The sequence below is a fragment of the Micrasema longulum genome, unplaced genomic scaffold (genome assembly GCF_059751315.1).
Source record: "Micrasema longulum isolate JH-2025_06_02 unplaced genomic scaffold, ASM5975131v1 h1tg000450l, whole genome shotgun sequence".
NCBI lineage: Eukaryota > Metazoa > Arthropoda > Insecta > Trichoptera > Brachycentridae > Micrasema > Micrasema longulum.
Window position 1 is genome coordinate 113,664 of NW_028277649.1, and position 23,578 is coordinate 137,241.

The window sequence follows — 23,578 nt, forward strand, 5'->3', positions numbered from 1 at the left end:
TCAAAGCAATTAAATTTGCTGGAAATGTTTGAGTAAAGTTTTATTGCAATTCCGATACGTCGTGTTATTGAAAAAGCCACTAAAATTTGATTTTATGGCGAATTTTGCGTTTTCTTTCAAAACAGTGCCGTTATTTAGTTAATCCGATTATTCCGATTTCTGCGAATCGGATTAAAGTTTGGCACTCATTTATCCGGATAATTAACACGTGGATCCGTGAAAAGGGTAAGCAGGTACTTAGCGTAGTTTGAACAGTTTGCCCGAATAGTCTGCCTCGTTCGACGTTGTCCCATATAAAATCTAGAATTCGGGACTGTGTAAAACATGACTTTTTATTTTGAATTGTGGGTATCTACTTTTCTTAAAATTAACCATTTATTTTATTTCTTTCTTATTTTGCTTACATTTTTTAGATCTCAATTTTATTAGGTGCTTTAAGCTTTCTTCTTATTTTTATTTTTTCTGTAGATATATGAATTGAAATTTTCTATTTACTTTGTTTTATTTTTATCTTATTTTGATTACATTTATGAGCACATACTTTTTATACATATGTATGCATATTTTTTTCTTTGTTTAAAATTTATTCAAGTAAATAGGTAATCTTTAATTTTAATTGTATTATTTTTCTCTATTTTTTTTATTTTTTTAAAAATTATATTATCTGGTTTTGTTGAGTTTTTTCTTTTTGATCTTCTTAATATAATTTTTAAAAGCATCAAAAACAAATAATATTTATTCATTATTTTATAAACAAACAAACCATCACGCCGTTTCCCCGTAAGGGTAGGCAGAGAGGATAGAACGCCACAACACTCTATCTTTGCATACAGATCTCGCTTCCTCTACATTCATACATCTTCTCATGCACGCGCGCCGATTATTCCGACTTTTGACATGTCCATCTTTAAGTATTTGTTGGATTTGGTCATGCCATGTCTTTCTCGGTCTTCCTCTATTTCTGCATCCATCAACATTCGCATTGTAAATATTCTTAGCCGTTCTCTCGCTGTCCATTCGTTCTACATGTCCAAACCAGCGCAGAGCTCCTTTCTTGATTTTGTCGATAATGCTTGTCTCAGCCTTACATAATGTACGGATGTCAACATTTGTGCATCTATCGTACATAGTTTTACCACACATTCGCCTGAGAGATCGCATTTCGACAGCATTCAGCTTACTTTCATCCCTGTTTTTCCAAGTCCATACTTCGCTCCCATACATCAGGGATGGGACCAGGACTCCGTTGTGAACTGCCAATTTTGCCTCTTGTGACAACCATTTATTTGCCAAGGTCGATTTAAGTGCACCGTTCACTCTGTTCCCGGCACTCACCCTCCTTTCAATATCTTTCTCAGTCATTCCATCCCTAGTGAACATACTTCCCAGATACACAAATTCCTCTACTTGTTTTAGTATAAGTCCATTCACAGTGATTTCACATTTAGTCATACTTTCATTTCTTTCAAAAACCATCACATTCGATTTATCGACATTCATCAGCAAATCGCTTCTCTTGCATACATCGTAGACCTTTGTTACCAAGAATTGCAGTTCCTCTTTGTTATTAGCAAGGAGTACAGCATCGTCAGCATACAAAAGACAATTGACTTTTAAATCACCCATTTTTGCTCCCATTCTTAAGCCTTTCAGTTCTTTCATGCAGTTATCGATATACACGTTGAACAGCCATATTTTATATGTATACAGTATTATGTCTGTACTCTTTTATTTAATTATTAATTAAAACTAATGCCTAAGCACCCGATGACAAACTATTATTCAATAGTTTATCGAAACAAAATATGTTTTAATACTTTGTTTTATTGTTATAATGTATTAATATTGTAAAAATGTGTATATTTTATTGAATAAAAACTCCAGGAAAAAAGATGTAATTTACATTGAGACAACATAATATTAAAAGCAAGATACTTAGACAACGTTGGCAAAAGTTGATATTAGGGGAACGTGGGTAGGAATGAACCATGAGGAGAAGTGAATCGTCGACCATATGACTATAAAACACTATTTGAAATATGCGAAATACGATTCAAAATGTGTCGAATACTCGTGCTCGTCCAGTTCATTCAGGTGTCTTCTGGTTCCCGGATCTCATAACAAGCGCACGCACTGACGGTGTCGCTCACGCTTTTTGATGCTTAAGATAGTTTTTATGTGTTTGAGACTTTGCAGACCAATTTGAAACAATTAGATGTAATTCAAAAGTAAGTAATAAACTACGTAGTATCTAACTGATTGTTTGGGGTAAATATTTCAACAAACCGGTTTTTCATTAAAAAATGCTTTGGGTGCTTCAAAAGAACTGATCCCATTTCAATAAGGGAGAATTGAACCATAGGTAATCCTCATCTCGCAGTAACTTCAATAAAAAAAATATTTCGGATTTTTCAAAGGTAAAAAAAAGGCTACAAAAACTTAAAAGAAAAACAAAAAAAGTAAAACTACAAAAAAAAAAATGCGTCAAATTAAAAAAACGAGAAAAGATATTGGAGAAGCAGCAAAAATATGTAATATACAATATACAATATCCGTTATTACTGAAAGATGGCAGAATTGAGGAGTGATAACATACTTGGTTCTGGATAGAATATTTATTCTACCTACTACTTGGTTCAATTCTAAGCTATACGTACATGGGAAGGAGGAAGCCAGTAGGTATCTTGCATTATTTACTTAAATAATAAATAACTACAGTAGCGAGCATTTAAATCTTTCCACCTATTAGAAAGGGCTAGTGTAGGTATAAATTAGTTCTAATAACTAATTACCCCCACCCTTTATTTTTTTCTACCTGAGTAGGGTCTTACTCAAATAATGAGACCAGCTTTATTGTGACTTTCAACGAGTTGACATCAAGTATGAATATTTTTGTGAATTATGGCAAAATTTAAGCAACTAAGCGTTTTACAAAAAAATACAATTTTAACTTTGGCGACATAAAAAGTAAGTTCCAGAGCAGTTCAGATTGGATGCAGTCATACTACAGTGTTATATTGTACCAATAAATGTAAAGGTTCAAGAATATATATAAATTCATGAAATTCCAACACTAGATTGGCCCGGAAATAGTCCAGCTCTGAACTTTTTGAGAATTTGTGGCATGAAATGGCAATCGAAATAAATAAACTGAAGACTTCGTCAAAGAAAAACCTTAAAAACATCATCGAAAAAGTGTGGTTTGATTTTTTTACCCAAGACTACAAACAAAATTTGGTGAAATCCATGCCAAAACGTATTGAAGCAGTAATAAAAAAAAGGAGGAACAACAAAGTACTGATTAGATTAGTTAGTGTTATGTACCTACGTAATTTTATTTTAAATAAAAATGTGGTTTTTAAAATTATGTCAGCATTTTTCATTTTTGTGTGAATAAATCAAAAATCTACAAATTAACTTTAAAATTATGAAAAAAAAAAATTGGTTTGCTAAATGGGAACTTTTTTTGTATTTCATCTTTTTTTTTTTATTTATTGGGGATATCAACAGTAATATATGTAACAAAAATACAAAAAATAAAATATACAGAGAATAAAACCAATGACAGATATCCACAGAAATACATTAAATACACGTACAATACATACTAGTGTGTTTGTGTGAGTGTAAGTGAGTGAGAGGGTGGGTGAGTGGGTGTTATATTGGAATGAGAGTGGACATGTGTGTAAATATTGCACAAGTGTCAAGTGTCGAAAATATAAATATATATAAAATATTAAGAATTAGAGATAAAGTATTATAAAATAAAATAAAATAAGATAAAATAAGACTTTATTATTGAAACTAAGTATAGGACAAAAAAGTATGTTTTAACACGCGCATTTTAAATGTTATTTTTTTACAATCAAATGGATCAATAAGAGGAAAGTTCAAATTATATTCACTAACAAAACGAATAAGTGGAGAGTTCTGGGCATAGTTCGTACGAACTGCTGGCACATGAAATAGAGAGCGCGACGTGTGACGGGTGCGGTGGCCGGGGACATTTAATGATAACTCCGACAAAAGAGCCGGACTATCAAGGCGTCCACTAAGTATGTCACGAAGCACCCTCCATGTCCAACAGTTTTAACCGGGTTGTTTAATAATTTGGACTGAAAGGCTATCAAGAAATCACAACGAAAAAAAAGTTATTTAAAAAAACTGAAATTTTCAATCTGGAAAGATTTCAGTGCTCGCTACTTTATAATACATTTCCAATGAAACAGTAAATGGACTTGAGTTGAGAGAAATCAGAAAATTTTTGAAAATTTCTTTCATTATTATTTACTTTTTAATAAAAGAAAAATAATGTTGAGTATTTTTGAATTGTTTACTCAATTTACTAGTTGGTAGTCATATCTTGTTAATTTAGCTCCACCCAAAAAAAATGTCTGCCTTAAAACAGATAGTACCTATTACGGCAGACTACACATTATCCAGAGATATCTTTAACCATAAACAATGTAGTAAATAAAGGGCTTGAAATTTTGTTGACAAACTTTTATTTTTGTTTAATTATTATTACTATTATTATAACTATGATTTTTGTTATTATTGTGTTTTTTTATATATTTTTTGTAATAATTATAACTCCTTTTTTATTATCATTATTACTTTCATTATTATTATTATAATTATTACCTTGTATTTTGTTTATTCTGTAATTTTAGAAACTTTTTCACACCTTTTTAATTTGTTGTTTATCATAATTTCTATTCTGCTTTTGTAAATAATGTTAAAGTTTAAAATATGTAAGCGTTTGTAAATAAATATTGTTATCTGGAGGTCCTTGAATGAGTTTTTTACAAAAACTCCTTGGGAATATTACATAAAATTTTGTATTTTATGTTTTCAATTTTAAAAAACATCATTTTTATTATGATTATTATCAGTTATTATTATTATTGTTAATCTTATTATTATGTTCATTATTTTTATGAAATAAGTTTTACTATTTTTGCAATGGAATAAACTTGGCCAACACAAGCAATTTACCCTGCTGATTTATCTTGTTCGTGTGGTGTTTGAAAAGTGGTTCAATCCAACTCGTACTCCCCTTTCTATCAACTATCAATACGTTTTGTTACACGCGTTGACTTAATGTGTGAATAATAACGGCAAGATGCTTGTATTCAATTTCGTGATCACTAAATACATTTACGATTTTTGGTTAGTTATAAGTTACAGTACAATTACTGCGCGTGTAGTTAACTTTTTATGTAAGTATAAAAATTGAAAGTAAAAGTGATAGAATAGATATATTTATCTACCTCTATAAAATCAAAGATAATGGATCTTGAAGAAAAAATACTTGAGAAACAGGATAAAGTTAGTTTGAATAAGCAATGGCCACAATGGCTAGCAGTATTTTCAGGTATCTATAAAAAAATATGTACGAACTACGTCATTTTATAAAAAGCAATATGTTTTTACTCGTTATCAATGTTATTTGCGGTAAAGTTAGTAATTATGTTCAAAACATAAACTATTTAAATGGCTTATTAAACGACCTGATGCACGCGACTGTTATTAAAATTAATTTTATTATGAAATATTCATTTCTCTGATATTTGTTTATTTTTATTTATTTATATAAATACACATATAATTTTTAAAAAACGTATTCTTAACTCTATGAGGCCAAGAACCCTGTGTTGAGTTGGAATACAACATTATGGAATATAGAACCATGCATTATATAATAATAATTATTAAATTATGTACATTAATATAGTCGCTTTTATAGTGAAACGTGTACATCATCATCATCATCATTCCATGTCCGATCCCTATTTGGAGCACATGGTGCCCACGAAAACCCTCCAGGCATCTCTGTCGGCTGCCAGCTCCTGTGCATCTTCCCAAGTCAGGTTTGAGTCCCGTTGTTCTGACATGACCTGCCGGCGAACAGTCAGCAGTGGACTTACAGGACGTCGAGAACCTCATCCTTGTAAAGTTGGCAAGCGTTGTTAAGGCTTTTAGGAGGCATCCGCGGTACATGGCCGAGCCAACCGTATCGACTAGACTTAATAACAGTTGCCACTGGAGTTTGCTCTGTCCGTTCTCTTATTGCTTCATTCCTTTCAAAATCAAAACACCACACACCCAAGATTCTTCTGACACCTATTCTTAAAACTATAACAGTATTTTGCTTTTTTGGGCCATAGTGAGGTGCCATGATTCGCATTCATCGAGGAGAATAGGTGTTATGTAGGAATTATATGGGTGGAGTTTGGTTTACACTGAGAAAATATCCGATATCCAGACAGCTTTCATATTGTTGAATGTGGCGCCTGTTACTCCTAGCCGCACTCCCAGCTATTTTTGAAAGCTGCCATTATCTTTAACATATGCTCCCGGGTATTTAAAACTTTCGACCCTTTCGACGACTCGATTTGACAGGGTCAGGGGATTTTGGACATGGGTTTTTGCAATATTGATTTTTAAACCCATGGATGCGGAGTACCTATTTAGAAAACGTTTACAATGGGATTTTTTTAATGGGAAACGATTATTATTAACGTCTAACGATAAACCTTTGCCAACGTTTAAAATTAAACTACGTTTTAAAATAATTCATTCACTTGTGTAAATCCAAACAATGTCGTTTACAATACAAAATTGAATATTGGTAATTACTTTTGTGTTGTACTACAAAAAACGTGTGCCATAATCATACGAAAACTGTCTACCTATATTTTAAGAAAATGAAGTAACGTCATAGTCTAGGATCATTTGTGTTTTATGAAATTACCTTTGGAAATATGAATACACTGGACCCTTTTCTTTTTTTTACGCGGCTCCGAAACAACACAATACAAAAAATTTTTTAAAAATGTTCTTTAACAAATATTTAACAATTCGTAATAGTAATATAATTATACTTTTCGTTATTGAAATGCCTTACACTGCAGTTTTAATTTATTTGCGTGTAATATAAATACGATATGTAAAGTGTATATTCTTAGTTACAATTATTTTGATGCCATGTTGTTTTTTAATATGGTAAAATAAACAGTAAACTTATCCAGTATCATTTTATGTTAAGTATACATATTTAAAACTTTTTTTTTTACATAGTACTGTGTGGAACGAATCCCCTGTAATAAAAGTCCATTGTGCTTTTTTTTTAAAAAATCACATCTAGAAGTTGAAATATAAATATGCTATCCGTTTTATATATTTCAATGTGATGGAAAAAAAACAAGTCTATTTTAAAACATCGTTTTGAAAATCTTATTATTTAATTGTTTAATGAGTGTAGATTTATTAATAATAGAGTTTTTTTTTCACAGCATCTTTGAACATCTTCACTGGAGGAATTTGTTACGGTTGGTCATCCCCATCACTGGCGATACTTCAGTCAAATGTCAGCCCCTTTCTAGTGACCAATGACGAAGCCTCGTGGATCGCCGCTGTCTTGCCTATTGGGTGTGGCGTTGGATCAATTGTCAGCTCATATTTGTCCAGATATCTTGGACCTAAGCAGTCAACAATCATATCAGCGTTTCCTTATATTGGGGGATTTGTACTCATCAATTTTGCCAAAGGACCAACGTGGTTATACTGGTCGAGATTTTTATCCGGTTTTGCTGTTGCGTTTGCATTGACCGCAACTCCTATTTATGTTTCTGAAATTGCTGAAAACAGAAACAGAGGCGCTCTCTCGTCATTTTATACTTTTGTCATGGGGATTGGTGCCCTTTTTATGTATTTTATTGGTCCCTATTTCACCATCAAGGACACAGCCAAGATAGTGACTATATTTCCGGTACTGATGTTGGCTACGATGCCTTTCATGCCGGAGTCTCCATATTTTCTTGTAAGGCTGCATAAGGAAAACGAAGCAATTCAAACTATAATGCAATTGAGGAGACAAACTGATGAGAAAATCATTTTAGAGGAGTTGGTCGTAATAAAAAAAAGCGCAAGGGAAAATTTTAGTTTTTTACAATCTTGCAAACAGCTCATAAAAAAACCAAACCCAAAAGCTTTTGGTATTGTCAATATGTCTTTTCTAACGGAATGCGTTTCGGGAGCTACAGTCGTAATGTTCTACATGGAACAAATAAACAAGGAAGCAAACGTTCCTATTCCCGCAGCAATTGCAGCCATGTTATCTGCAGTCATTGGAAATTCTGTTGGGTTATTGTCCGTGATATTTATGGACCGTTGGGGAAGAAAGCCTTTACTGTTGATTTCGAGTCTCGGTTGTGCTTTATCGACGGGAACTCTTGGAACTTACATACACTTAGACCAAAATAATTTGCTTCCAAGTATCTCAGGAATAAATTGGACTCCTCTAGTGGCCATGCACGCATTACAAGTCTTTTTTGCACTCGGTCTGGGACCTGTGCCGTCCACTCAATTAACAGAAATGTTTTCAACGGATGTGAAAGAGGTCGCTGTTTGTCTTATTTCACTAATCATTTCTCTAGAATTCTTTTTAGCAACAAAACTATTTCAAACAGTTCAAGATGCGTTTGGGATATCAATTGTATTTTGGGGACTGTCGACACTTACATTTTTATCTTTTTTGATTATGATGAAAATAACTCCCGAGACAAAATCTAAAAGCTTCGTTGAAATTCAAAATATGCTTTTATCTTCTAAACCTGAATCATACCAATCTTTGATAAATGAAGTTTAGTAGGTATCTTGATGATATATTTTATTGATATTTTGTTATTTAATATTTCCTTATGAATATAAATTATATTACACAGTAAACCAATTATTTATAGTATTTTTAAATGTGTATCATGTACCAGGTACCTAGTACCTATTTACCAACAAATACAAACTTTATTAACACGGTACTGTTTTACTTGTTTTTTTATAAAACTTTATGTTGTAAATGTAAGTAATAAACACAAATATTTTAATTCATATTTTAAATTTATGAATATGGTGGAACACATGCTAGTATGTTATTTTTATTTTATGTTAAACAAGTGACATAAATAACTAAATAATTTCAGATATAGCGACATCTATTAATGTTTCCTTAATACAAAACAACACAGTTCTAAAATTTTCAAAGGTGGTTTGATTCTTTAATAAATAAATGGGTAAATTGCAATGCATTGCAGTTTTTATGTTTTAAGAAAAAAATCCAATATTAGAAAAAATGGGAATATACCAAGAAAATCAGTCACCAATAAAAAGCCGTTCCGACGACATTAGAATGTTATTTATTACTTGAAAATAACTGGATAATAAATGTAAGTTTGAAATTAAGAGATCAAAGGTATCTAGATTATAAAAGAGATTATAAAATAGGTTTTTAATCGGGTTTTGGTCCTGTGGCTAGTCTTGAGAGAATTCAAGTCAAGAATTTCGTTTATCCGAACTCCGGTCATCCAGATTGCTCAATATCCGGTTTGTGTCAGGAAATAAAAAATAAAGGAGATACTATAAAAATAAGTAAAAGCATGTCAGCGAGTTTTTTGTCAAAGCAATTAGCTTTGTCGGACATGTTTAAGTAACTTTTCATTATGATCCAATTCGTGTATAATTTCAACAGCATTAAAAAGTGATATTTAAGTAAATTTTTCATTTTCTTTCTTAACATTGCCTAATTTCTAATCGTTGATTCAATTACACAGATTTCTGCATATCCGCATAACGTCTGGCACTCATTAGTCCCGATATTTGGAATTCTACCGTTTTGGAAATACACAAATTTGCTAAATCTGTGGTCAAATTCAGAAAAATTAGAACAGGTTTTTTTTGTACATGTAATCGCAATTTTCAGTTTCAAGCTTAGGATTTTGAAAAAAGAATTGTACCAGAATCTGAACAAGACCTTCCAAAAGACCATTTTCTGACCCATCTTATACGAGCTTAAAACAAATAAAATACTTAAAATATGATTTCACAACCCCTGTCAACAGAACTGCCAGGCTTAAAAAAAAACTAATTTTCATTTATAGATCCTACCAAAAATTGAACCCAAAACCATTCGCACCACACAAGGTTGTCATTTTTGATGATTAAAACATTATTAATGAGAGTTTTTTATCTATCAAGTCTTGTAAAAAATAATATCAAAGTAGTACTGAGAGTCAAAAGGTCAGTGATCTCATAAAGCTGAGGATGTGATTGACCAAAGTCAGAAAATATAAACTGATAAATTCTTGCAAATTAGTTGTTAATTCAAGTTTCTACTCCTGCACACTGTTTTTTTACAACCGAGTATAGTGCGTTTGAACGTTTAATAAATCTCATTTGATGTGTTAGTGACAAAATGTTTTCAAATAAAATATTATATTATGTCTAATAACACTCAACTCCCAATAAATGGGAGTGCTGTTTAGAGTAACAGGCGACACGTTCAACAGTATGAAGGCTGTCTGGATATTTGATATTTTCTCAGTGAAAACCAAATGCCGCCTATATAACGCCAGAATAAAACTTATTCTCCTCTACAGATGCGAATCGCGGCACCTCACTCGGGCTCAAAACAGCAAAATTCTGAGTTTTGAGCATAGGTGTCTAAGAAGAATCTCGGGTGTGCGGTGGTTTGACTTTGTGAGGAATCAAGTAATAAGAGAACGGACGCAGTAAACTCTGGTGACAACTGTCGCCAAGCGGAGGCGACACGTTTGGCTAGGCCGTATACTGCGGATGCCTCCTGACAGCCTTCACCACGCTTGCCTACTTTACAAGGCATCAGATTCTCGACGTACCGGACGTCCACTGCTGACTGTTCGACGGCAGTTTATGTAAGTACTTTGGGACGAGAACCTGACTTAGAAGGATGAAAAGGGGTAGGCAGTTGATAGAGATGCATTAAGGTTCTTTGTGGATCCAACTAGGGAGCGGATGATGATTGAATACCACAAACGAAATTTTTGTGTTTACTCGATTCATAATAGATCGTCATGCACTAATAGATCGAAATAGGGTTATTAAACATTCGAACTATCTGTGTCTTAGAGCAAGTTGAACAAACAAGTAAGCTGAGAAATGTTTGAAGTTGAATTATTTTTTTTACGTTTTTGTAAAAATTGACAAAACAGGTTGCATGAAAAATAATTCACTAGTGGTTTTTGATTGAATAGCAACAAAATGATTTAATTATTTTTATCTGTTTTTATTTTTTGTTGTGTATGGCTACAAAAAGTACAGATTTTCTTAATGTGACATACTAGAAATACGGCACTTTCTTAAGGAAATTCAAAACGAAAATATGAAACAAAGTATAGCGCTTTCATATTATTTTTTTTGGATAATGCTATTTTTACGTTTATTTTCAATGGAAATTTCACAAAACTTGGTTTGCGAAAACTTTACACTTTATTGCTTGTAACAAATACCATAACAATATAATTTAGGTGCTTTTCACAAAATGGTGTACAAAACAAAATACAACTTCTCTTTATTTTTATTTTGTAGGGTAGACCGGGGACAGCTGTAGCACGGGACGGTAGTACCATTGCGAATATCTCTCTAACCCTATTCTGCATACCTTTCAAACCCGGGTCAGAAACATGCTAGAACACGTAAAATGTGGACGTCTGTGACAGAGAAGAGATTTTTTTACGCACTCAAAGTAAGTTTTTTCCACTGTATATTATTGATCATGACACAAATTCGAGACACAATATTTCTACTCAGTGTCAGATTAAACGTTTCATATTGTTGTTGGCTCTATATTTTAATTATATTTATCTTACATCGAGTTGAGATTCATGAGAGCTCTAGCTATTTAAACAAAATGACAATAAGGGAACAATTGAAGAAATTTTTTGGGGACGGTTGTGACGGTACAACTATTCTGTAGTACAATTGACCCGTTGAGATTTTTGGTTTTTTCTATCGTAATTTAATAAGTACTCGTATTTAAAGAAACCATTTTTAACTGGCCGTTTTTGAAAACTAATTCTCTCGCAAGGCGGAGAGAATATAATATTTAAACTTTGTCAACTCATCGATTTATTTACAAAATATAATCAATTTAACTTACAAGTTTAAAAAACTTTTGCAAATAATTTTGGGGATTCACTTTGATTTTTTTTCCAGTCATTCTATTAACAGAACAGAAAACATTGAAGTATATCTCAGGTGTTTAGCTTAGGATCCTGTTTTTGTGTGTGACTCCTAGCGGAATTTCTTGAATCGTTCCCAGAAAACGCCCTATTTTACAATATGTATAAATATAGTTATTTTTTTAATCGATTACTTTTTTTTTTTTATCAGATGTCGCGTACCAGAACCAGAACAACTGACGAAGCATCGAAAGACACCTATTTTTATGAAAAAGCGTATGAAAAAATCTTAGCTGGAAAATCGATACGCGCAGCAGCTGATATGTTTGCCCTGTGCCATGTTACTCTTATAAGATACAAAAAGAAAAGAGAAAATGTGATAATGAAGCTGTAGTTTCAATGAGTGTTTTCAATGCAGAATTTTACTGCAAATTTATTAATTAATTACAAAATGGTGTCTTTATAAGGGACAATTGTACCATGGGGACAATAATGGTCCACGTTTTTTGGCATACAATATTTAGATATATGTTTTTCGTGGTTTTTTTACTGATTGTTAGCAATAAAACTATAAAAATGTTGTTAACTAAACTAATAGAATAATGTTTTGTAGTTTTTAACTCAGATTTTATTATTTAATAAGAGAGAACACTCGTTTTACGTTTTTTTTAATTGTATGTTGATTTTCTTTGAAAAAGTCGCTGTGTTTTGATTTAAGTTGATTATAAGCGGCTCTGTTATTATATTACTTTTTAAAAGAATTTATTTTTCTCACTTATTTGTTTATAAATTTGTATAAACCGCTTTATTTTTTTTAATTACACTTCGACCGGTTTTGAGGTTACTACCCCATCATCAGATGTCATCATACCACAAAATCAAATGTCATACCACAAAGTGAAAAATGTTTTTGATAACAATAATATTTATTTTTCTAACTAAAACATCGTTCATCACATCTCTGGTACAATTGACCCCGGGTAGGGGACGTTTGTACCAATCGACTTGGTTGGCTTAAAGGTCAAATATCTGTTTTAATATTGATTCAATACATTTCAAAGTGATGCTTACTTTTAGTCTAATAAACCAAGTATATGAAAATATTAGTACCACTGCAATAGAATTTACGATTACTTCAGAATACAACGTCAAAGATAAAATGGTACAGTTGTCCCCGGTCTACCCTACACCATTTTGTGAAAAGGGTCCAAATTATATTATTTTGGTATTTGTTTGTATTTGTTGCCCCAAAAAAATAAACAGTTAAAAATAATTTTATGAAAACCTTTTTTTCCTTAGCATGTGCCAAGGAAAAATATGACAAAATATGAATATTTATTTACTAACGCCCGAAGAGCTTTTACAATGATAAAAATACAATTAAAAATAAAAACTAAAATATGTATTCATAAAAATTTAATAATATACTAGAAACTCAATTATTTTTAATGAAGAATATTATAAGGAAACAATATAATAAAGAAACTTTTTTTTTCAAAATAATCAAGAAACTTTTTGAAAACTGCATTATCGAAATTCCATTGGTAGATGTCACGCATAAACTGTACAAGATCAAGCAGATTTTTTCGCCATGATTTTAACAGGACATAAATACCAGTATGATCCTGTAAGTGTTACCACGTGATAATGTTTGTATTATTTCTGATAGTGTTGTAATCGTATAACTACTATTGAACCGTTACCCCTTGAGCTAAAAGTATTTTTTTATAAAATAGTTATCAGTTTTCCGACTTCGATGTAAAGGAATTAAATTAAAATGGTAAATTAATTCACTCTCAGACTCGTCCGGCGTCGTGAAGCACAAAAACCGGCTGTCAGAGCCGAGATTTTGCTCAGTCAACAATTTAGCAAGGTGTCAAAACAGTGTCAACATACTATCATAACCTTAAAAGAAATGTCTGAATTTGTCAAGTGATTTTAAAATGAATTATATTAAATATACAAGTTCATTCACAATTAATTACAAAATATTCAAGCAATGTTTTGATATGTCGTAACGGAGTGATATTTTCAAACAGTGATTAGATTATATGTGTGAATTTTGGTTCGTATTTAAATATCTGTAACTTTGTCTATTCACATGTTGTGACATATTAAATTGTGGTGTTTATTCTAAGATGGACCCGAAAATTGAATCTGTTAAATACGAAGATAAGATAAATTCGAATAGTCAATGGCCCCAGTGGTTAGCGGTCTTATCAGGTAATTTATTAGTTTCATAACAAATCAATTAATTCATTATCCATGTGTTTTTTTTACTAGACAAGCCAAAAAACAGTACAGCCTAAGTAAATCATGACGAAATAATGTACAGTTATCAGTGGGTATAAATGATTTCGTAAAAATACAAAAAGTGTTATTATTGCACCTGATCATACAAAAATTCATTTTTAATGTTTCACATTTGGGCATGCGATCTATACGCCAATATTAATTTATTCGATGTTAAAATAAATAAATCGAATTTTGTTTTTCACACTAATCTTTTGGCCCGGTAAAATAAATTTAAAATATCAGTACTGTTGTAAACTTGCGTAAACTATATTGTCATTTAAACCAGTAAAATTCATTCATTTGGTTTTTTACTCGCATAATGGTTTCTTTTGTGAACATCATTTTAGTGCATGTAAAGTAAATGCATGTTTGTACAAACATACTTTTCGCATAAAAATATTTTTACCTAATCGGCCTCGTGGTGTAATGGTCAGCGCGTTTGCCTACCATGCGAGAGGTCTCGGGTTCGATTCCCGGCATAGTTGATGTAAAATATTTTTTTAAAGGGTGGTTTTTACACTTGAATATTTCGTAGTCCCTGTACTGGTACCTGAAGCGTAAGACTAATCATCTTACCCTTTATGTTACAAAAATTAATCTAGATACGCTTCGATTGGTGTACCAATGCAGTGCCCTATGCGCCATTAGGTATGGAAAGGGAATGATGATGATGATGATGATAATTGTAAACATATACAATAAGAAAGAAAAAAAGCAAAAAAAAATTTTAAAAAATTTAATATGTACCTTTCCTATTTACAAAATGGTTTCGGGTTTTTAATTAATATTGTATTTATAACATAATATGTTTGAGACAATCTGCTTAAAATTAGTAGATTTTTCAAATAAATAAGTAAATTATTACTATAATTTACTAAATTATTATTATTAAGACTCAATTTATGACAGGCAGGGAAAACATTTTCAAGAAGGGAATATGGATGTCCGAAACGTTTATTGATGTAGGTGAGATTCATCTGCTTGAATTATTTTAACTACTAGAGATCGCCTGAAAACAGTTATATTATATTGTCGATAGTCCATTCTTATTTTTCCTGTCCATAGGGGTAAGTCATAAGTATTAGTGTGTATTATAGGATGTGTGAATGCTTGTTTATATGTATGTAAATGTGTGTATATGTATGTGTATGTGTGCATGCATGTGTGTGGATGACACAGTGTGTGCATTAAATATTTTGTGTGTATTCCTAATAGTTCCCTTAATATAAAACTTTTATTCATTTATCACATTTAATATTTACATTCTTTACTTTATTTATAAAAACTCAAATGTTTTATTTATCGTTCAATATATTATTTGTTTTAAAATTTTAAAAACTATGTTTATTATCAAACTTGAAATTGTTTAATTTATACTATAATACATACTAAATTAAATTACTTATTACTTTCACTAAATTTATTTCATAAGAGCAAAATTGTTTTTATGGTGGCTTTAAAAAAAATTACGGGTATGTGAAGGGAGTGCTTTTACTGCAAATATTTAACTGTTCCGGGACCGGCAGTGGCACCTAAAAAGTAAACTACCTTTCTTTTCTGATGCTGTGCCGTATGCACCATCAGATGCGGATCATGGTTATATTATGAAAATTATATTTCTGAATAGGAAAATATCACAAAATACGAGTACCGATAAACATATGTATTTTGAAAAATTAATTGTATTTTAAAAATCAACATTGGAGAAATGATTTCATACATGACATTAAAAAAGAAATTCCAAAAAAACATCCCTAGAAAAACGCGACATGTTTGGCATTGATAATTGTGACGGTGTTCTATAAAAATTTGAAAGGGATTTAAATAAAGTTCAAAATTAACATGAATTGTGACGTATTAGAGGCGTGGCCAATGCATTGGCCGTTTTCGCCGGAACACAAAATTATAAATAGAAAATTATTTTTATGCTACTTAATTACTTAATTACTTTTTTTACTCGACAGTATTTTAAAAACCCTTATTACTTTAAAATTATTATGAAAAACATATGTTCTCCATTCTACCTCGTATAATATATTTTTATTATTTACGCAATCATTTTATAGAATTTTATTTATCTATGAAGGAGTGCTTGTTTAACATTGATGAATTTCCCTAATTATTCAATATTTTTTCCCAATGAAAATAAAATAAACTGCATCAAACATATATTTAAAATGCTTCAACAAACCATTTAAAACAATCTACAATATAACAATAGATTTTCCGAGACTGATTTGTTTTTTGAAAAATTTAAGCAAAAAATCATATATAATACTTTTTTAAAATTTCTTATCTTTTACATGTACTTTATTTAAGATAATGTAAATTATATCTTAAGTGTAATTTTTTTTTTGGTGTGTGCATGAGTGACCTACACTATAACACAAAGAAATTGTCAATATTTATGTTCATACTGCTTGTTTATCCAAGAAAATAAATAAAATATTGAAATTTAAAAAAATTGGAAAAATAACTTATTATATCACTTGAGCGAGGGATTACACAGTATTTAAATGCTTAATATAAATATACATAAATTGTTACTACTATGAAACATTGTCTTAAACAAAAAATCAAACAATGTATATCATTGCATATTTAAATTTATATTCAACATTTAAATTCCAATTCTTTGAAAAAAAATATTTTTTTTTCCATATTTCGTAATGTATCTTTTTTGGTCTTATTTTTGTTACGTATAAATACATTCGTAACATAAAACAGTCTGTGATATATCCTTGCAACGTCAACTAACATCATATTGAAGAAGAAAAAATATCGAAGTCAACATTGCGAAAAGTATGCAATTTATTAAGTTATTTAAATTGGGTTTAAAATTATTAAAAAGTTGAATAGTTTTGCACGCAACAGATTTTTCGAATAATGTCAAGAATAACAAAATTATACTGAAATGAAAATCACAAGATTTGATTTGTCATCATACATTTATATTATTTTTTAATTAAAAAACCAATGCTACTTTGTACATTTTCAAATTATTTAAACATTTCTTTGCAAAAACATTCGAAAATTTGTGATAGGGTCAAATGATAAGAACTATCACAATAATTGTTGATTGACCGTGATAACGTCTAGAAAGTACAATAACTCAATGATGTAATCAATCTTTGTTTTTCGGTAATATCAACATAAAATAATTTCGGTTCGATAATTCACAATTACAAAAAAAGCATGGGTATATTTAGAAATAATCAAGAAGTCTCAGGTTCGATTAGAAAAATTTCCTTATTAACATGGTTGACATGAAATATTTATTTTAAAAGGTGTTTTCATACTAGAATATTTTATAGTCTCTAGACTGGCACCTGAAGCAAAAGACAGACCATCTTACCTTCATGAGATAAAAATTATCAATATACGCTGCTCTTGTTGTACAAATACCGTGCCCTTTGCACCATTTGGTGCGAAAAGGGAATAATGGTGATGGAAATATATTTTTTTAAATGCGTATCTGTAAACATTTCAAATAAATGTGGAGGCAGAAAATTATTATTTTTTGATTTAATAATGAAATGCTATCATGATTCACTAAAGCTTCCAATATTAATTGTGAATTTTTCCGTCAACAGCTTCTCTGAATTTCTTCACTGCTGGAATATGTTTTGGGTGGTCATCTCCATCGTTGGTGATACTTCAGTCCGGCTCCAGTCCATTTCTGGTCAACAATAATGAAGCCTCGTGGATCGCGGCATTTCTCCCCATCGGCTGTGCTGTGGGACCAATTGTGGGATCTTATCTCTCCAGATTCCTCGGACCCAAACAAACAACTACCCTATCTTCAATTCCTTATATCGTAGGATTCCTTTTGATAATTTTTGCAAACGGACCAACGCTGCTATATCTATCGAGGTTCTTATCTGGGTTTGCCGTTGGACTTGGACAGACTGCAACCCCAATATATATTTCTGAAATTGCAGAAAACCGCAATAGAGGCGCCCTTTTATCCTTTTTTACATTCAGTATGGGCATTGGTGCCATGTTTGTTTGTTTTATCGGACCGTTCATTTCAATTACCGTGATGGCTGAAATTTCCTTAATTTTTCCAACGCTACTATTTTTAACAATGCTTTTTATGCCAGAGTCCCCGTATTATCTATATAGAGTAAATAGAAAAAAAGAAGCCGAAAAATCTATTAAATGGCTCAGAAGACAAAGTGATAGAGCTGTGATAAAAGATGAACTGGATGTTATCAAGGAATCAGCGAGTGAAAATTTAAGTTTGTTTGAAGGATGTAAACAGCTTGTTAGAAAACCAAATCCAAAAGCTTTAGGTATTGTCAATTTACTTTTTATCGGCCAGAATATTTGTGGTGCGATAGTTGTAACATTTTATCAAGAACAGATATACGAAGCGACTAAGGTGCCCATACCTGCGGAGGTTGCAGTGATGATATCAGCTGTAATTGGAAATTCAGCGGGGTTTCTATCAGTAATATTTATCGATCGATGGGGAAGAAGACCTCTGGTATTGATATCAGCTATAGGTTGCGCAATATCTACAGGTATTTTAGGAACTTACATGTATCTTTGCGAAAAAAATGTGCTTGAGAATGTACTTTACATGAATTGGACTCCAGTGGTTGCAATCAATGTTCTTCAGATATCATTTGCCTTTGGTCTTGGTCCAGTTCCGTACACTCAATTAGGTGAAATGTTTTCTTCGAATGTCAAAGAAATAGCCATTTGTCTTATATCCGTTATATCTGGAATAGAAGGCGTATTGATGACGAAATTTTTCCAAGTTATTCAGGATTCGTACGGCATAACCAATGTTTTCTGGGGACTCTCTATTCTAACCCTCATAACATTTTTTCTAATCCTTCAGATTGTACCGGAAACTAAAGCCAAAAGCTTTACAGATATTCAGAATATGCTAAGATCAAACAAAAAGGAAACTGTAGAAGCTATTAAATTACAAACGATTTCAACTCGATTCTAATAAATATGTTTGTTTTACTTTTCTGAATAACAGTGAGTGCATGAAACATTGTTGTATTGTTGATACAAACAAAATAATATTCAGTTTTACGGAAAACAGGGATAATCTTGAGTTTAAATTAATGTTTAATTGGTGGTCGGCTGCTGGTCTCAGACCGTACCAACTCAATTTCAGTCTAGTTTTGAAATTATGTATAAAAAAACAATATTTAAATATGCCGAAAGACTTTTATTGCCTGTCCACAAAGTTTATTTTATTGTTAGTTTGTCTAGAAGAAAATATTTCATTTATTATTATATATACCTATATAGGTAAACCTGATGTTCTATAATATGTATATATTGAAATATTACTAAGCATTTAGCGAAATAAATTCAAATGGTATATATCTGTAAAATGACCAATGAAATATTCAGAAAAAAAAATTACATATTTTAAAACAAACAAAAAAACGAAAAATTACATGGTAACCTAAAGTAAATTTTACATTAACCTTATTATAAGCTTATAAAATGATAATATAATATTTCTTAAAATTAATAAAATGCAGGTAACATTTAAATTGTCAATATATTTTTTGCATTTGTATTTTTGAATATTTATGAACTTCTTTAATGGGCACATGTACGTTATATTCTCTAAGCATGTTAAAATATATAAAAAATGCATTTAAAAAAAATTATAATAATAAAACATTTTTAACCTAGTTTTACATATAATATTCTTTTATTAGGAATTTTAATTGCGAATAAAAATTATCTCTGTTTCTGTTTGAAAGTTTGTTCATTGTCAAATGTATTTGTTAAATATTGAATGTATTTGCACCGGTACGGTTATATATCTATAATATTAATGTTGTTTTAGTATTGATTAAGAACCGACAGAACCAATAGACAATTCGATTCAGTATAATGAACTTACTATAACTGAAAGATAAACAATATTTGTTATGTAGAACACAATAATTTTCATAGTATAATATGGCCACTTAAACCAGGCAATGAGAGGTCATAAGCTATGTAAATGCCTAGACTTTCATATTCCCTTCTCTTAAATGTTCTCCATCTCTAATAAATTAGTTTAATTGTATTGTGATGAATAAATTCCGTGTTTAATTTATCATCGCTTTTTAAACAGCAACTTACCTTTAAAAACCTCTTTTAATATTTATACTTAGTCGACGTACAGTACAAAATATTCGATTAATTAATAATTTAATTTTTCAGTTTTGGAACCGACAATAATTTCGGACATGCGTTTGTTATACATAAGTTCAGCTTCGTTCTTAAAATGTTTGTATGTTTGTACCTGTATGTATTATAAGGAAATGTGTTTGCCATAGTTGAATGGACTGAATAACCGTAAATGAACAAATAAATAATACTAATAATATGTACCTATACGTAGATACTAATAAAACAAATCTTAAGATGGGATTAAAAAAAAAATCGTTCACATAGCACACGATATTATAACACACAATGCAAATGTTTTTTTTAAAATCTCATTTATTATCCCACGAGTATTTTTCAAAGTACTTTATGGTGGTATAAAGTAATGGCAATTTTATAAATTGTAAGTATGTTAGCTAACTCACTTTGTATCCAACCTGTTGTAAGATAGCTCTCAATGACTCTTTAGCTATTTTTATGTTGTATGTTTTAAATTTTAAGAATGTTATTTTTAATTTTCATACATAAAAACACAGTACAAATATGTATAAATATATTAAAGATTAATTGAGTTATAAAAAAGGTAGTTTCGCCTTGTTGCGGTTGATCTTAAATACATTATTTGGGTTTATAGATTTGATTTTCAAATTATTTTTAATATGGGCGTGGAATTTACCAGTCCAGCACTCAATCGTAATTATTTTTACATTCATAATTATACCTACTTTAAATTTAAAATTGCCGTCTTATATTTTTAACAGTAGGTTTATATTTGTTTAGTAATTGAAAAAAAACACCAACCTATGACATTTAGTACAAAATGTTTTGCTTGGCGACTTGTTTAATGTCTGACATCTATTGACTAGTGCTTCAACTATTATCATACAAAATTGGTGGGGTTCCAAGATAAAAGCAATTACTTTAACCATAGATTTGGAAAAGTTTTATTATTTTTAGCGTACTGTACTTATATTTTTACAGACGTTATTCTGCTTAGTTAGTTATTTCAAAGATGGCCATACTATATAAATATTTTTCAAATAGCCATAATAATATGTTAATATATCGGTAGTCAGATAGCATTTGTAGGTACCACCATCTGTAATTTTTACGTTTTTAAGGTTTTCAATAGTTGTACTAACTATTTGTGTGAATACACACCCGCATTTAAAAAAGTAATTAATTATTGAAAACTGGACATAGACGAAAATATTTTAGTTTTCAAATTCAATCAAGGTCTTATTTTAGGTCTCGTAAATATTTTTAAAAACACAGATGGATCAAACCATCTTATTTCTTTCAAATTGTTTCAGCATATTGTTGAGGTTAAGAAAAAATATTTATTAAATGAAATTGATGGCTTTTACCAAATAACGTTTTAAAAAAAGCACTTTTTCTGAGTTTTTATACAATATTATGAGTTTTTTCAAATTTTTGTAGACAAGAACTGGGTTCAACCCCTTGGGAGTTATTAATATTTTACAACAAAGATGAAGATTTTTTTATGGAAGGGAATTTAGAAGTCTATGCATTTACAGGGCTCATGACCTATTGGCTGGTTTAAACAGCCACTTTATACACCGTAAAACATTCAATATTCTGCCGTTGTTTGAATACATTTATTCCCTCAATTCTTCCGTCTTTTTAATCTTTGTGAAGTTAAATAGCTGAAACCTTTATTGATGCGGGATGCGAATGATAAAAGAGTTATGGAAGATTTCCAGTTTGCTTGCCGTCAACGGACCAATGGGCAGGACTGATCGAGAATAAGCGCAAGAGAACCTTTGACGTCACACGTGGAGTTATTTCTAAAATACAAAACTTTAAAAATCATAGCGCTGTTAATACGATTTCTGAAAATTGAAAAAAAACTTTTGGCGTAGTTTAACAGTATATTAACAAAAAAATCTCTCTACTTCCTCATTATTTAGGCAAACTCAAAAGAATGTTGTACCAGTTCCTATTATGTTTGTTGTACCATTTGATGAAAACTGCATTAAAGGACGTTTCCGTTGTGGTTTTCAGTCGTTCCTCTTGCCGTTATGCGGAAGCAGTTCATGTTCCCCGAAAAATAAAAATAATGAAACAGGATCATAAAGTGCGCCTGTAATACACTTTGTTCTACTGCACTGGGACGTGCAGTCATATTAAATGCAACCCTGGTTACTGCAACATCCTAAAATACCCACAATCTCTCAAGGATGAATTACGTTCTTTCCAAACCAGTACTCTTCTCTCCTTTATTTATTTATTTAAAACTTTACATACCCACATGTGCATTTTATGTATTTATTGGCGGCCGTAGCCAATTCGTACAAATTGTTTAACTAAGTTAAGAACTAATAAAATATAAGATACATATTTTATTTAAATCTTACATAGGTACACATTATGATGTACTAGTAAGCACATTATACAGGGTGTTCTTTAAACCCTGTCACATCCAAAACCACGATGATCAGTATGGGCAAGAAAACATATAGCCATATTTCAAAAAATATTTAGAACGAAGAAAATTTTTAAAAACAAAATGTTTTAAAATAACAAATGGTTGCTTACTTCTGCAGGGGAGAAGCGAGTTGGGTGCGGCCCCGTGGTAAGCGGTATGTTAGACTCTCTCCTCCCCCCTCCTCGTTTCTCTCCTGCAGAAGTTAGCAACCATTTGTTTTTTTTTAAATTTTATTCGTTCTAAAAATTTATTTGAATGTGCCAATATGTCTTCTTGCTCATACTGATCATCGTGGTTTCGGATGTGACAGGGTTTAGTGAACACCCTGTATATGTTGTGCATGTTAATTTGAATAAATTAAATTTTAAATAAAAACAACTTTTTTTTTCTACCGACCGGTTTCAAACCCAAACAAACCTTTATCAAAGTATACTTAACTAATGAATTCTATCCCATTTTATTTTATCAGTATTATGTTGTGAATGGAACTAATAAATCAAGTATTTTTGTCTTGTGAGGAAGTTTATTTTATCATAATGAAAAACCACGAAGTTAGTTCATCAAATATAAGAAAAAAAATAACATGTATGAACAGATTAATTTTTAGTTCGTTGGTTATTGTTGTAATGTCAGTAGTTTCTGTTTTCGATGTACAACTAAATGAGTATATTTAACCAATATAGATAATAACTATGATTATTTG

At 30.8% G+C, this 23,578-nt stretch overlaps 2 protein-coding genes across 2 annotated transcripts; both read left to right on the forward strand.

The window, feature by feature from the left end:
* The first annotated feature begins 5,292 nt into the window (after window positions 1-5,292).
* On the forward strand, window positions 5,293-8,815 carry LOC148281513 (trehalose transporter 1-like protein). The gene is made up of 2 exons (XM_088226610.1): window positions 5,293-5,377; window positions 7,299-8,815. Exons 1-2 carry the CDS (start codon window positions 5,293-5,295, stop codon window positions 8,651-8,653), a joined length of 1,440 nt encoding a protein of 479 aa, XP_088082736.1. The 3' UTR covers window positions 8,654-8,815.
* Window positions 8,816-13,704: 4,889 nt separating this feature from the next.
* Window positions 13,705-19,472, forward strand: LOC148281514 (trehalose transporter 1-like protein). The gene is made up of 2 exons (XM_088226609.1): window positions 13,705-14,219; window positions 17,885-19,472. The coding sequence occupies exons 1-2, from the start codon at window positions 14,135-14,137 to the stop codon at window positions 19,252-19,254; spliced, it is 1,455 nt and encodes a 484-aa protein (XP_088082735.1). The 5' UTR covers window positions 13,705-14,134; the 3' UTR covers window positions 19,255-19,472.
* Window positions 19,473-23,578: the final 4,106 nt, after the last annotated feature.